The following is a 16048-nucleotide window of genomic DNA, read 5'->3' as shown; positions in this document are numbered from 1 at the left end:
CTACAAGCTCACTACACATAGCATTGCGATGCGTTCTGAGCCTGAAAATCTGCTATTTTCACTGTTTTTGAAATGCGATGTGTGTGTGTGTGTGTGTGTGTGTGTGTGCGTGTGTGTGTGTGTGTGTGTGTGTGTGTGTGTGTGTGTGTGCGTGTGCGTGTGTGTGTGCGCGTGCGCTTGTGCGTGCACCGCTGTCTCCCTCTCTCTCTCTCTCTCTCACACACACAGGACAGTGACTGTTTAGCCAGTCAGGCTCAGCTGGCTGCCATCATCCTCCGGAGGGAAGGACAGGACTACCTTATGAGAGATGGTACAACATCACACACACACACACACACACACACACACAGTTAGTGGCTTTTTGATGTAAACGAATGGGATGCAGGTTTCAGTGAAACTTCAAGTAATGATCAGCAGGCTGCTGCCCAGAAGAGATGATTCAGTTTGGGGTTGAAAAGGTCAAAGGTTACGGTCACAAAAGGTCAGCCATGGAAAGAGAGATGTTGGTTTGGATGTGATGTTATGCTTCCAGTGAGCTGATAACATGTAGAGCGAAAACAGGAGAGGGCCTAGTATACTGTAGAGTCCTGGGGGACACCGTTCAACTAAGTATAATAGGGTTTAAGTGGGTAAGTGGCTAATGTACTACTGTATGCCCTGTACTGTATGCCCTAACTTTATAATGCCCCAATGTCTGTTGACTATTATGTGTCCTGAGGTGCTGTATATATTAGGTTTTTTTTATTGTGTTGCTTACAGTATATAAATTATGTATTGACTGTAACCTGCCTAGGGGCTGCACATGGAAATGAGCTGAAGTTAAATATGGTGCAATACATTTATATTTAACTGTACTACTGTAACTGTTTTACTGTACGTCGTGGGCCCTTAAACTTTATTGAAGGATTCTTCTTTCCACCAATGTAATTATGCAATGCATTTCTTCCATTCTGTAATAAATGTAGAAATACAGAATATAGATCTGTGTGCGTGCGTGCAGCTGGGGGTGTTTTGACACAATACTTATCATGTAAAATACAGTATATCATGTTGACCCATTAAAACCGGGAAAGCATCTGTGTCATTTGAGATTTTACCGTTGGCTATTCAAAAATAGCAGATGCACACGTTCACAGCGCGTCACTTCGTGCCGCGCTGTGAGCTTGTACATCTGATTTTTGAAAAATCTTGAAAGTGTTTGACATTTTTAGTTTAGACGGCATTTGTAGAATCGTCCGCAGGTCTTAAAATGGGTTTAAATATACCTATTATGTAGAATTTAATGTTGTTTAGTAATTGAACCTGTTTCATAGGAAATATGTTTGTTTGTTTACAGAGAACCTGATGGACGAGTTGGAACGGATCTATAGAAGAGCTGGAAGCAGGAAGCTCTGGTCAGACACGCACTAAAAACTACTAAAAACAAACATAATGTTTTTTATAGCCTCTGAGTATTGACGTTTACTTGACTACTGTTCAAATCTTTTTATTGTTTTGTCCTGTTTGTCCATTCTGTTTTTTTTTTTACACAATGACATTCATGTTGGCATTCTGGATATTATAAAAATGACACCCTCGTTCAAACTGGCTGCACTTAGGCTGGCCGTGCGCCACGCAGCGGCCATTATGGAGAAGTTAGCAGGCTCTATAGCCCCTCACATCACCACAATTCTGGTGCATGGCAAGCAGGTAATGATGGATGATGCAGGGATGGATGTCTTTGCATGCTGATGTTAGCCAGAAGCCAGCTAGCTACCTACCTTATTCTACCATAGCTGTTTGAGCTAAAAGTGACCCAGAGCCACCCTCTGGTGGTAGCGTTCCTACGTCACAGAGAAATGAAATTATAGAATATAATAAAAATTAAAACAATTAATATTCCATTGATTTAAAGGTGCAGTAAGGTATTTTTTAACTTTTGTTAAAATAAGTATTAAATAGCTCTGGACTCTGATAGTACTCATTGCTATAGAGTGTTTGTTCAGTAACAGGGGCCTCCCTTCTCTCCAGCTCTTTAGTATACAGAAAATGCATTTTCAGGTCGGGATACCAATTTGAGCCAATCACAAGCGAGAACTCATGCAGGATACAGAATAAAAAAGTGAAATTGGTAGTGATTGAAAAAATAAATGAGCAGAGAATTTTTTATCTGGAACACTATCACATTTAAGCTGATAAATGTGTACTCTCTTGATTGGCTGAAATTGGCAACTCACCTGAAAATGTATTTTATGTTTATTAAAGAGCTGGAGAGACGGGGAGACCTGTTACTGGAACAAAAAATATATAGCAATGATTACTATCACCATATAGAGATTTAACTATTTAACAAAAAGGGTTTTGTTTTAACTCAAAAATATCACTTACCCTACCTTTAAGGCAGTGATGGCACTTAGATTTGAGTTGAATCAACCCGTTATTGATTCTGATTATCTTTGTGCAGTTACAGTCTCAATTCCTACAATATTTTTCTTTTAACTGGGCATGAAATAACTATAATAGCCAGTGTCGCATAGCTGGTGTCACATCTATCTATGACATTTCTCTCACACGTCTACTGGAGGCCTTACCAGATAGCTAAGCTTCAAGGTAATTTTCAAATCGTCTATCTAAGTAAAATGTCAAGTTCTTCACTTTTACATAAATGCCACAGTATGGATCAATTATGAACTGCAATCACAGTTCATTGCTCTATATCTATAAGTTGAAAACAACAATAGTGTTTTCAACTATCGTTGCTGTCAGGCAGAAACCTTGTATCACCAATCCTTTTCTTCATTTAACGCCCTACCTCGTCACACAAGAGTGTCAAGCAAAAGTATTGAAAATAAGGTAGAGAGACACGCTGGTTAGAATTAGAATGCGTTGGTTCTGTGGATCTGTGTTTTGTGTTGGCTTCCAGAAGTCTCTCATCCTTGCTTTGGTGATGGTCAGTGTTTCGTTGTCCGTGGTTTGGTTTGATTTTGTGTCGGACGCAGCTGACTGTGTCTTGACAGCTCAACAGTTTTGTTGTCATGCCTGTTTTGTGTAATTAATGGGACTTTGACACAGAAGAACTTGATTATAGTGGGGAAAAAAGCCTGGAGGCCCCATTCATGGCTCTGAATGGGGCGTCGATACTCAATCCAATTTGGTTTCTCATTTACTTAACATGAGCTAGGAACTGGAGCTTGAAATAGGTTCCCCAACAAAGCACCCCAGTGGGTGCACAGCAGCACAACATTATGTTGCCATTTTTATTCATCACACGCAAAGGTACGCCATTATATTTCTGCAGGTTTAATCATCGAGTTATTGCACGCACATGCGCACGAGCAACACATATGTGCACAACTTGTTTTTATCAACACATTTTGAGTGATTGTGATCAACGGTTCCATTGATTCAATTCTCTCTTGTTCATTGCCTCTGCAAGTCCATGTGGATAGGAGTGCTAACACGTGATATACAGTACCGTTAACCGCAGTCTGTTCGTCATCATCATAAAATCCCTATTGGGTTTTTTACAGTCACATTTTAGCATTCATTCTGAGTGCCTCAGCTCTCTCAGATGTTTACGACTGTTTGACAATGAACATCTGCAGCTCCATGTTTCAGCTTTTCAAATGCTGTCTGGGAGTTGACTGGCAATTACACCTGGGAAACTGTTGATGATTATTTATTTATATACAATGTTTTATGGATTTCATCCCTCATTGAATAAACCCCTTGAGATGTGGCATCTAATTGACGTCATTTTAACCTACCCTATCCGAAATAATTCGGACGGGAAGCATGTAGCCCACTTAAGAGGTTACTTACAGTACTTTGAATTTGAGACTGCCACATATAATATGTACAGAACAGTATTTCCTGTTCAATTATTTTTTTGTGAATTTGGAACATTGGTTCATCAATACTGAATGGCATCACATCCAACCAGCCTGTTACACTAAACTTTAAGCAGTCTGTTGTAATGGAGGATGTGCTTGTTGTGTTTTCACCCACCAGGTCTGTTGTCCGTCTGGCTGCCAGTCTGTTAACTAAACTAGTGGACAGCCTTGCTCCCAGTATTACTAGTGTGTTAGTGCATGGCAAGCAGGTAAGTGTGCCACACAGACAGCTGAGAGCACTAATAACAGCTATATTACCAACTGATATCTAAGCAAATTGCTTATGTTAGGACGTGATTTTAATGTTCACTAATTAGTGGGGTTGCCAACTACCTGAAATTCAAATAAGGGACACCCGGCCGGGCGACCCTTATTTCAAAGAAAAATAAGGGACGCCCAAAAAATCTCACTGTATATATATACATGTTATTTATATGTTTGTTTACTCCCATACGTATATGTTTTTGTATATTATATTATTATTATATAATATACATTATTTTATTATTTAAAAAAAAATATTTTATTATTATTTATTATATATATTATATAATAAGTGTGTCCCTTATCAGTTCAATAAGGGACACCTATTTTTTGTTTCCAAATAAGGGACGATTCCTTACTGCAAGGGACGGTTGGTAACCCTAGTGATTAACAAAATGATAATCATTGCAAACACTATGTGAAACTTGAATATGATTTCCAAGCTACTCGTGTCGTCCCTTGAGTGCTTCAGCATGAGATGGCTGAATGTGTTACTGTATCAACACAGCTAACTTCCATTGTGTTTGCATCCACAGTAGCTCTTTTAATTTAGCAAGACCCCCCCCCCCCCCTCCCCCCCATTAAGGCCATTGTATTACACATTTTATATCCATTACAACATCAAGACATGCTCAACAACTCGACCACTTAAAGCGCTTCCGACCCAGTAATTTGTCTGTTCTCAGTTCAGTCGTGACATACAGTATACGGTGTTAGCTACATTTTCATTACTGTCAAGTGTTGTTCACGAGATTAGCTTCTCGAGAGCGCCGGTTATCTCGACTACATTTTTTTAACTCCTGCTGAAGAATATTAGGCGATTGATTTCACTGAAGCAGCTCCAGCTGTGAGTCTGCATATAGATTATGTGTACCGGGGGGAAATTTGCTCTTCTTGTGAACAAGATTTGGAAGAGCTGATTTGTAATTCAAGGCAGGCGTCTTATCTTTGCGTACAATAGCAGCTCAGTAGAGAGATATATGGGACACCTTTTGAACTGGTATATGGAACAGCAACTTTTACAGTTGATTGTACTTTATTTCCCGTTATTATAAATCCAAGAAGATCATTTCCTTTTTTTTGTCATGTGGATCATTCCAGCTACTGTTAGGTCTCTGCAAGTCTGCTGCTGCAGTGCAAAGATGAATGGCTTACCTGAGACTTCAAAGAGACATATTTGAACATCACAGAGCCAGGGTTTCACTTAGATTAAAGGAGATAAAGGTGTCCTCTTGTCAGGGAGATGGCCCAAGTGTAATTTTTTCCCTCACAGGATCATTTTAGAGCAACAGAACAAAGGTACTTGAAATTGGACCCATGGACAGAGTAGCGCACGCCACGATCCAATAATAGCATAAATGCGTGCACATACTGTTAGGGCTGCCAACAGTCCCTTGAAATAAGGAATCGTCCCTCATTTGGAAACTAAAAGACGTGTCCCTTATTGAGCTGATGAGGGACACACTTTGTTCGTTATTTTTGGGGAATCAATCGATGACACACATCTTACAAGTTCAAACAGCTCATATACAAATACAAATACTATAATACAGGTTGTTAATATAATAAACTCTACATACTGTATATATACTGTACAGTGACATTTTGTCTTGTTCTGGCCGTCCTTTGTTTTTCTTAGAAATAGGGGATGCCCCTTATTTGAATTTCCCTTATTTGAATTTCATTGCATGGACACACTCAAAACAAAGGATCAACACTCTAATTCTACCTTGCTCTGGTGTACATTTTATCCTCTGTGTGTGCGTGTGTGCGTGTGCGGTCAGGTGACCCTGGGCCTGTTCGGCCATGAGGAAGAGGTGATCTCCAACCCGCTGTCTCCAGGCGTGATTAAAGGCATCATCTACACTAAGTGTTCCCCTCTGGGAGGGGAGAGGGAGGCGGTGCTCCAGCAGGAGCTGGTCATCCACATCGGCTGGATCATCTCCAACAACCCTGAGCTGTTCCGCGGCATGCTGAAGATACGAGTCGGGTAAGAGGGGAGAGGGGGGGGAGAGAGAGAGAGAGAGAGAGGCTGCTATTTGTCCCAAAGGTTTTATACCAAGTGAAGGCAAAACATTGAAATATTGCTGCCATTTGTTTCAAAAGTTTATCCTATGTATGTGTGCTAAGGATAACTATTTCTGAAAGCAAATGCACGGTTTTGTAAGATAGTTACTTTTATTTCTATTTGCAACGTGACAAAGCTCTGTTTACACATTTCTTTTTTTCCTTTTAATTGTAAATACCAGATCTAAATTGCAGATCTACAAGCTCACAACACGTCACAACGCATTGTGAGCTTGTAAATCTGCTATTGTCACTATTTTATAATAGTAAAAAAGGATATACAAGGTTTCCACCCGACAGAGACAATATACATCCATAGATATACAGTAATATTCCATGAAGGAGGTGAAGGTCATGGTGTGTGTGTGTTGTGTGTTGTTGTGTGTTGTTGTCAGGTGGATTGTCCAGGCCATGAAACATGAGTTGAAGATCCGTGCAGGGGACATGTCTCCTCAGGACATCTACCAGCTCTCTCCCAGTGATGTCAAACAGCTGCTGTTGGACGTGCTGCAGCCGCAGCACACCGGCAGGTCCTCTAAACACACACACACACACACACACACGCGCGCGCACGCATCAACACGTTTGTATTAGTATACTTGTGAGGATATCAAAATGAACTAATTGAGTGCCAGAATTAATTAATTAATTAAGTCAGCCAGTGCCAGCGTTTTTGAGCATTTTTACTAACCTTTCAAGAGCCACAGAATATTTCGCTCCAGGACGATCGACACACAGAGTGTCGCAAAAGACGGAGGAGTGTCTCTGCTTCCCTCTGGGGGGGGGGGGGGGGGGAAGAGTGTCACCACAACCCTCTGTTCTTTTGTTATTGGCTGTTGAATATAGCTCGTTCTTGCCAAAAACAGAAAAAAAAAAGAAAGTATGTATTTTTCAAAATCCTTTAACATTAGATTGGTTTGTTGTGATCACATTATTTCCGGGTATACTCTTCTCCAAAAGTCATAGGATTACTCATAGGTTGGCGAACAGTGCCATCTAGCGTGAACACTGAAAACACGGTTTTGGCGTGTAACACGTCATTGGCACTCTGGGAAAGAGTGCCAAAGAGAGTTTGGAAAAAATGTACATGTTACACGTCATTGGCACTGAATGAGTTAAAGGACATCACTGAAAATAGCTGAAAAGCAGCCAATCTTCAAGCTCACAACTCGTTGCGCTGCCCCGAAACCTAACCTTTAAATGTCTAATCCTAAACCCAACCTGAATCTGCCCAAATCATTTTTATTTATTTTTTAAATATAATTAGGGGGTTTTCTGCCTTTTTATTTTTTTTATCCCATGATTTTGTAACCCTATTTTTTTACACCCAGTGCCAATTGTCTATGTAATCCTGGGCACTACCTTCCCTCTGCCAACCTAGGGAGGCCAGGGCCGAGCTCATGCCTCCTTCAATGCATGAGAGCCAACTGACCTTCTTGTCACCTGACAGGGGAGAGTTTCCCTGGTTGGACGTAGCGCGTGGAAGGAACACGTTATTCCCACCAGTTCCCTTCCCCTCCATCAAGCGCCCCGGCTGGCCACGGGGAGGCAGTATAGTGACCAGGATTACTGCATGTTTTTGTGAGGGTACCTACCCTAGGAGACACGGGGAGAACATGCAAACTCCACACAGAAAGGCCCTTTCGCCAACCCCACCTAGGGTATGGGCACTGATGACGCGGAGGAGAGAACACGCCCCCAGCGCCCACAGCGTCCCCTGCGGGAATCGAACCCAGGACCTTCTAGCTGTGAGGCGACAGCACTACCAACTGCGCCACCGTGCCCCCGTTTCTGCCTTATTTTTAAAATAGTTTACAGTGTAGACGGATAGGAAACAGGGAGAGAGAGAGGGGGGAGACATGTAGCAAAGATCCTCGGGAATGGGACTCAAACCCGTGATGTGCTGTCAGGCTACATTAGAGCCTAGCTGTCCGGGCCCCCTAATCATTTTTAATCATAAAACAACCATTTCTCTTGTGAGGAGAATGGTCCTCACAATGTTTATTTCTCAAATTTGACTGTATTTGTGGGAACATTTGGTACTAGTGCACCAAAGTAGTGTGCATGTGTGGGCACGGGTGCGCAAACACACACACACTCAGGACATCTACCAGCTCTCTCCCAGTGATGTCAAACAGCTGCTGTTGGACGTGCTGCAGCCGCAGCACACCGGCAGGTCCTCTAAACACACACACACACACACACACACACGCGCGCGCACGCATCAACAAGTTTGTATTAGTATACTTGTGAGGATATCAAAATGAACTAATTGAGTGCCAGAATTAATTAATTAATTAAGTCAGCCAGTGCCAGCGTTTTTGAGCATTTTTACTAACCTTTCAAGAGCCACAGAATATTTCGCTCCAGGACGATCGACACACAGAGTGTCGCAAAAGACGGAGGAGTGTCTCTGCTTCCCTCTGGGGGGGGGGGGGGGAAGAGTGTCACCACAACCCTCTGTTCTTTTGTTATTGGCTGTTGAATATAGCTCGTTCTTGCCAAAAACAGAAAAAAACAAGAAAGTATGTATTTTTCAAAATCCTTTAACATTAGATTGGTTTGTTGTGATCACATTATTTCCGGGTATACTCTTCTCCAAAAGTCATAGGATTACTCATAGGTTGGCGAACAGTGCCATCTAGCGTGAACACTGAAAACACGGTTTTGGCGTGTAACACGTCATTGGCACTCTGGGAAAGAGTGCCAAAGAGAGTTTGGAAAAAATGTACATGTTACACGTCATTGGCACTGAATGAGTTAAAGGACATCACTGAAAATAGCTGAAAAGCAGCCAATCTTCAAGCTCACAACTCGTTGCGCTGCCCCGAAACCTAACCTTTAAATGTCTAATCCTAAACCCAACCTGAATCTGCCCAAATCATTTTTATTTATTTTTTAAATATAATTAGGGGGTTTTCTGCCTTTTTATTTTTTTTATCCCATGATTTTGTAACCCTATTTTTTTACACCCAGTGCCAATTGTCTATGTAATCCTGGGCACTACCTTCCCTCTGCCAACCTAGGGAGGCCAGGGCCGAGCTCATGCCTCCTTCAATGCATGAGAGCCAACTGACCTTCTTGTCACCTGACAGGGGAGAGTTTCCCTGGTTGGACGTAGCGCGTGGAAGGAACACGTTATTCCCACCAGTTCCCTTCCCCTCCATCAAGCGCCCCGGCTGGCCACGGGGAGGCAGTATAGTGACCAGGATTACTGCATGTTTTTGTGAGGGTACCTACCCTAGGAGACACGGGGAGAACATGCAAACTCCACACAGAGAGGCCCTTTCGCCAACCCCACCTAGGGTATGGGCACTGATGACGCGGAGGAGAGAACACGCCCCCAGCGCCCACAGCGTCCCCTGCGGGAATCGAACCCAGGACCTTCTAGCTGTGAGGCGACAGCACTACCAACTGCGCCACCGTGCCCCCGTTTCTGCCTTATTTTTAAAATAGTTTACAGTGTAGACGGATAGGAAACAGGGAGAGAGAGAGGGGGGAGACATGTAGCAAAGATCCTCGGGAATGGGACTCAAACCCGTGATGTGCTGTCAGGCTACATTAGAGCCTAGCTGTCCGGGCCCCCCTAATCATTTTTTATCATAAAACAACCATTTCTCTTGTGAGGAGAATGGTCCTCACAATGTTTATTTCTCAAATTTGACTGTATTTGTGGGAACATTTGGTACTAGTGCACCAAAGTAGTGTGCATGTGTGCGCACGGGTGCGCAAACACACACACACACACACACACGCACACACCCACACACGCACACACACACACACTGGCCCTCATTTATCAACGGAGCGTATAAACCGGCGTATATTTTTCCATATATTCGGCCGTACACCAACGTCGAAGTCACAGTTAGCAACGCATCCTACACTGCTGATCCGAGCGTACATTTGGTCCCAGCCTTGATAAATGTCTCGGCTGAAACCGAGCGTCATTTAAATAACACCCCCTTAAATATTCTCAAAACGCCCCGATTTTACGACATGAAGATTGAAGAACCAGAATACGACCAAAGACATCATCATGAAAAGCCAATAAGAAAGAGTTTCCCCCGCTCGCCTCGCCACACACGCACATGCACACGCCCCTCTCTCTCTCTCACACACACACACACACACACACACACACACACGCCCGCCCAGCTGTGTTTTTCATGTAATCCGTACCGTAGCGGTACAATCTTTGTCACGTAGGCTTGTAGCCTACATGAATGACATATTATGATACCAATCACATCGCCATGAATGGAATACGTTTGTATATAAATGTATTTAACCCATACCGAGCAGTGCGCGTTCGAGTTACACTAAAATAAAGAAGTCATGTAGGCTATTCCCATTTCCCAGTGAGACTTGGACCGTCGGGCGGGCGGTGTCCCGTCCCGCTCCGCATTAATGAGAGATAGCCTGGAGAGAACATTAATGAATGAAGGCTGGTGTGTGTTGGACCATGGGTTAAATGTCTGATCTCCCGGTGGCCATGAAAATATAACAGCAGCGCCGCCGCACCGGTCTAAACTCCCGAGAGTGCTCTCGCAGAAGCGCTCGTATATTTTGAAAATAGCAGATCTACAAGCTCGGTGGCCATGAAAATATAACAGCAGCGCCGCCGCACCGGTCTAAACTCCCGAGAGTGCTCTCGCAGAAGCGCTCGTATATTTTGAAAATAGCAGATCTACAAGCTCACAAGCCAGCGACGCGTTGTGAGCTTGTAGATCTGCTATTTTCAATGCAGCCAGATCTACAATCTTATCTGAATGACTGTTAAAGCAGTTTGTTTAAATTACTTTATAAAATGTTATATTCACAGGGATTATTTATTAGTGTGTAAATATACATTTATGAGTGGATTATGTGTCCAGATGCCTGTCAGACAGTCAGACAATTGCTGCTCCGCAGGTCTAGGATGGAATAAACGGGTGCAGCCAACGTCAACAACTGGTCTCTACCAGACGTGAGATCTCAGCCTACGGTAGGATGAATCCAACGTCAGGATATATTGATAAATGCCGAAAGGTGCGGTGATCTCGCTGTACGCCCATTATTTGGTCTGCACCACGTTGATAAATGAGGGCCACTGTTTCCTGCATTCAAACAAAGAATGACTTGGTCCCCTGAGCTGTGATAAACATGAACATACAGTAGGGATCAAGTCAGTTTCCTCTCATCCAAGAAATATTGTCAAAGTACTGCCACTTTTAATGCAAGCAGATGTAGGGGCTCACGTATTGCAACATTCTGTTTGTCCTGTATTGATTGATTGATTATATGGCATGATGCCACATAGCTGTAATTCCATTATGTTAATTTTCCAAAGATGTGTCTCCCTATAGCCTAGTCTGGTGTAGTCAGATGATGTAATAATATCATTCTTGTAGGGCAGAAACCTCGTATCTCAATATTTCAATGTTTTTGGTAAATTAATGCCCTATTTTGTTGTACTACAGTGTCACATTATAGAATGTTCACTCCAGAATAGGGATGTCGGGATTCATATGGTTAAGTGACTTTCTTGCCCTGAATTCAGTCTCACAGGCACCACTTCAGTCTGCGTACTTGTCTCAGGGCAGACATAGACAGAGTCTAATAACAGTGTGGCCTCCCTGCCCAATCTTTAGCTATTGATAGTAAATGACCACGTGTGCAGTTTGTGAACAAAGCTGCACAAATCACTGTGTTCTGTTTCAGACTCAGTTGTGACGCTGTACTATAATGGGAACCATCAGGATGTTATTGTCCCTGCATTGATGAAATGGCACACCGTTGCTTCAATCCGCTCCAAACTTGCCACAAACACTGTTCAGGGGTCCGCCATGACGATAGTCACACAGCAGTGTTTTGATTTTGACTTGGTTTTAGTCATAGTCTTTTGAATAACATTCTGTTTAGTTTTAGTCGTATTTTAGTCACCTGAAATGTTTTACTTTTAGTCTAGTTTTAGTCAACTAAATATCATAAGATTTTAGTCGACTAAATCTACAATTGATTTAGTCGACTAAAATGTATTTTTGGGTGGTCCGTGATGGCATCAAAATTATTTTCACTTAGCTGCATGCCAAAAATGATTTATCTACGCTTGTAGATCAACTATTTTGTGACACCCGCTCGCACCCATGATGACTTGTCTTAGTTCTACTGGATCTCTTCTCCACTAGTCCCTCCCAAACAATTTAGTCTAGTTTTTATTTGTTGATGAAATTGTCAATTATATTTAGTCATATTTTTAGTCAACATAGCGTTTTTGTTTTATTTTGTTTTCGTGACTGAAAAAAAGGTAGTCAACAGACATTTTCCTCATAGTTTTGGTCGACGAAATCAACTCACAGGGGCCATGTTAGGGGCCACGAGCAACACTGTTGCTCCAATCTGCACCAAAACATGACACAAACACTGTTCAGAGTTCTGCCATGACAATAGTCACCCCAGGGGCCACGTCAGGGGCCATTAGTATCAATGGCGCCACGTCAGGCGCCATTGCTCCAATCCTCACTGCAGTGTCTTAACATTTCAAATGGCCATAACTCGGTGACCATTTCTCTGAACAGTGCAATAAAAAGTCCCCTCTCACCAATTCATTGGCAGCTCAAATGAATCGCTTTAAAGTCTTGCTTTGTTCCTTGATGGATTTTTGTTACTTCTGTCGCCGTTGCGGACATAAGATGGAGACTAATGGGAAATGGATCGAAAGCTGTTTGAAAGCACCAAAGGAAGTACTGCACCACTTGTGTGCCAAACTTGAAAACTTTTTATGCATGAGTACTGACAAAGTGTAGAAGACATTATTGCTGTCGGGGCAGAAACCTCTTAGCTCTATATTTCAACTTTTAATGTTTTGAAGTGAATGCCTGTCATACTAACTACAGTGTCACACAATAGTAGCAAAGATTGCCGATCGACATGCTCACAAAATATTGGTTTCCAATACCTTTCAATACAAGAACTGTGCGGCTTCATCCTTTTCAACATTATTAACTGCCGTGGTCAGCACCTCATCAAAACAGGTGTTTTTTTTGTGTTTGCCTGAACGACCAAATATGCCCTTACTCACAAGGTGACGGTGGTCTTTCATCAGGTCTAGATGGTAATGGTGGTCTTTCTACAGGTCAAGAAGGTAATGGTGGTCTTTTTATGGTGGTCTCTCTACAGGTCTTGGCTGAGCAGGCGTCAGATCGACGGCTCTCTGAACAGAACTCCTCTGGGTTTCTATGACCGCGTCTGGCAGATTCTGGAGAGGACGCCCAACGGCTTCATGGTGGCCGAAGCTCACCTGCCACAGGTACCTGTCTCCAATCAAACATCATTATTCACAGCAAATCTAATTGCCGTCTATATATATTTTTTTACATTAATCTGTTTATATCAATGTTAACTCTTTGACTGCGGACGAGGCGATAACGCGTCAAGTGCTACTTTGTCCAGTTGGCCGTCGACGCGTTCGACGCGCTTGACGCGCGTTCATTGTTTAATCTCTGATTGCGCTATGCTGCTTAATATTCAATGTCGAGTTCCACTTCACGGACATCTGCATCCGGTTTCATGGCCTGGATTCCGTTTCCGGTTTTTGATTTTTTTCCCCAGTCATTTTCGTCCAAAATAGGTAAATAAACGGGTTTTCACACGGTATAACGGACAAACGGACAGGTTCTCTTCTATAATCTATGGTCTGGGTGACGATCAGTCATCGCCGTCGTGTATCACATCGTAATTTTCGCCGATCAAAACAATCTGGGACGACGTCACATCCGTTTTCATGTTTTTCCTTGTCTAATCTATCAAGAAGGGTGAGAGAGACCCAACGACATGATCAAGCTGTCATGTGCTGCTCTCTAGTGGCGGATTTGTGCTGGGTCTTTAAATTATGTGTCCTTAAATTATTTTCATGAGAAAAATTCAAAATATAAAAATAAAAAAACACGAAAATTGCTGGCACTGGGGGAGTACTTTATGAAAATACTCTGGCATTCAAAGAGTTAAGTTATCAATAAAATCCTAGTGTTTTACCAATTATTTGGGGGCCCCCTTGTAATATTGTCATGGCCCGCCAGTGGGCCCCGCCCCACAGGTTGGGAATCGCTGGTTTAAAGAGTGGCTTCTTGAAAAACATTCTATTTATATTCAAATAGACATCTTAAAGCTCTATTATGTTGTATGTATCTATTGTGATTACAATGTCTTTTTGTCCAATCTGTATGGTAGTCAATAAAACATGACGCACTTATGGACACATCATCAGTGTTGTTTCGGGTCTTGCAACAGACACCCTCCTCCAGACCACCCGACCGAGGCTGATCAGACCCCAGCCTGTGTCCAAGTGGCATGCTACTGCCCCCTGTCTCTTGAGGGGAGTTAGAGACAGTGCTAATTAGGGGGTTAGGGTTAGCCTGGCGCTAGCCAGACCAACGACGCAGATCCATGCATGCTGCATTTACAACTTGCAAGTAACATGCATGGATCCACGCCATCGGTCCGACCAATGCCAGGCCAGGGAAGTTGAGATGTTCCAGCTGTTGGCGACACTAGGAGGCTCTAGGCACTGTGGTTTGGCTCCAGGTCTGGCTCCTCCCTCGTCTGACCAGAAATGGAGGCTTTTCTACAGGTGCGTTGCGTCACCGTTGCTGCTGGGCTCAAACATCTCACTCTGCCTTGATGGATTAAACCCTCCCTGCAGGTTTCACCGCAGTCTGTAGCAAAAAGGTTCTTCCTCGCGGAAGACGTGGTTTGCGCTGCCAACCCTCTCCACTCCAGGTCACCGTCTCTCCGGCTGTCCTCTGTCTCTCCAGATGTAACCACACTCTTCGTGGTCGTCACCCAGTCTATTTCTGGTTGTCACTGGTGCTCTCACTTGTATGTTAATACAATATAACTGGGGTGGTCATATTTGGTCTCCCTACTCTTCTATTGAGACATTTAGATCATGTTGGACACAACCTTTGACACCATCCTGTTTCTGGTTTGACACTCATTTTCATCAAAATTATATATTTCCCCTGAGCAAGCAGACAGGCTTTTAGCTCAGTGGTAAAAAAAATTAAAAATAAAAAGATTCAGCACTTGCTCAGGAGACCCGGGTTCAAATCTGGGGTATTAATGCAATAAAGAAAGTAGTAATTAAACTGCTAAATCTCCAGTTCCAAATTTTAAAAGCCTTTATTATGTTGGCTGTAACACATGTTGGCAAACCCACATTTGTATTGGCAGCGACTGCCTTCACCGGCACATCCCCTGATGGTTGTTGATAGTTTAATTACTACTTTCTGTCTTACACAGACCTTTTCTTTGCTTACTTCAGTCAGTAAAGACTCATCAGTCAATTATCAATTAGCGAGTATGCTGTGTACCGCCTCCTACAAGCTGAAGCATGAAGAGAATAGTGATGTATCAAATGTAGCCTACGGTAGGCTAGTTACATTACACGTACATACAGTATACAGTAGTACATTATACATATATATACAGTAGTTACATTACACAATACAGTAGTTACATTAGTTGGCAGAATTGAGGATGTTATGATTCTCATTTGGAGGTACAAAGAAGGACAAGATCAGAAATGACTACATTAGAGGATCAGCACAGGTTAGAAGGTTTGGGGATAAAGGAAGAGAGGCGAGGTTGAGATGGTTTAGACATGTGAAAAGGAGGGATGAGGGGTACATACATTGGGAGAATGATGCTGAAGATGGAACTGTCAGGCAAGAGGAGAAGGGGAAGGCCAAAGAGGAGGTTCATAGATGCGGTGAGAGAGGACATGTAGGTGGCTGGAATCACAGAGGAAGACAAAGAAAACAGAACCAGATGGAATCAGATGATCCACTGTGGCAACCCCGATG

General features: G+C 42.9%; 1 protein-coding gene across 3 annotated transcripts in view; it reads left to right on the top strand.

Moving 5' to 3' along the window:
- phkb (phosphorylase kinase, beta) overlaps nt 1-16048 on the top strand; it is a 156036-nt gene that overhangs the window by 130953 nt on the left and 9035 nt on the right. For 2 of the 3 annotated variants that reach the window (XM_080440007.1, XM_080440009.1), the window contains 6 exons: nt 229-310; nt 1337-1394; nt 3991-4081; nt 5921-6126; nt 6599-6733; nt 13365-13494. In XM_080440007.1, coding sequence (XP_080296133.1) covers nt 229-310; nt 1337-1394; nt 3991-4081; nt 5921-6126; nt 6599-6733; nt 13365-13494 — 702 coding nt within the window. Of the gene's footprint in view, nt 1-228; nt 311-1336; nt 1395-1598; nt 1690-3990; nt 4082-5920; nt 6127-6598; nt 6734-13364; nt 13495-16048 lie in introns of all 3 variants that reach the window. The other variant, XM_080440008.1, reaches the window with a different exon arrangement.

The sequence above is a fragment of the Gymnoscopelus braueri genome (genome assembly GCF_963280865.1).
Source record: "Gymnoscopelus braueri genome assembly, chromosome: 1".
NCBI lineage: Eukaryota > Metazoa > Chordata > Actinopteri > Myctophiformes > Myctophidae > Gymnoscopelus > Gymnoscopelus braueri.
The sequence above is the reverse complement of the archived record's forward strand: the minus strand, read 5'-3'. Positions and strand labels throughout refer to the sequence as shown.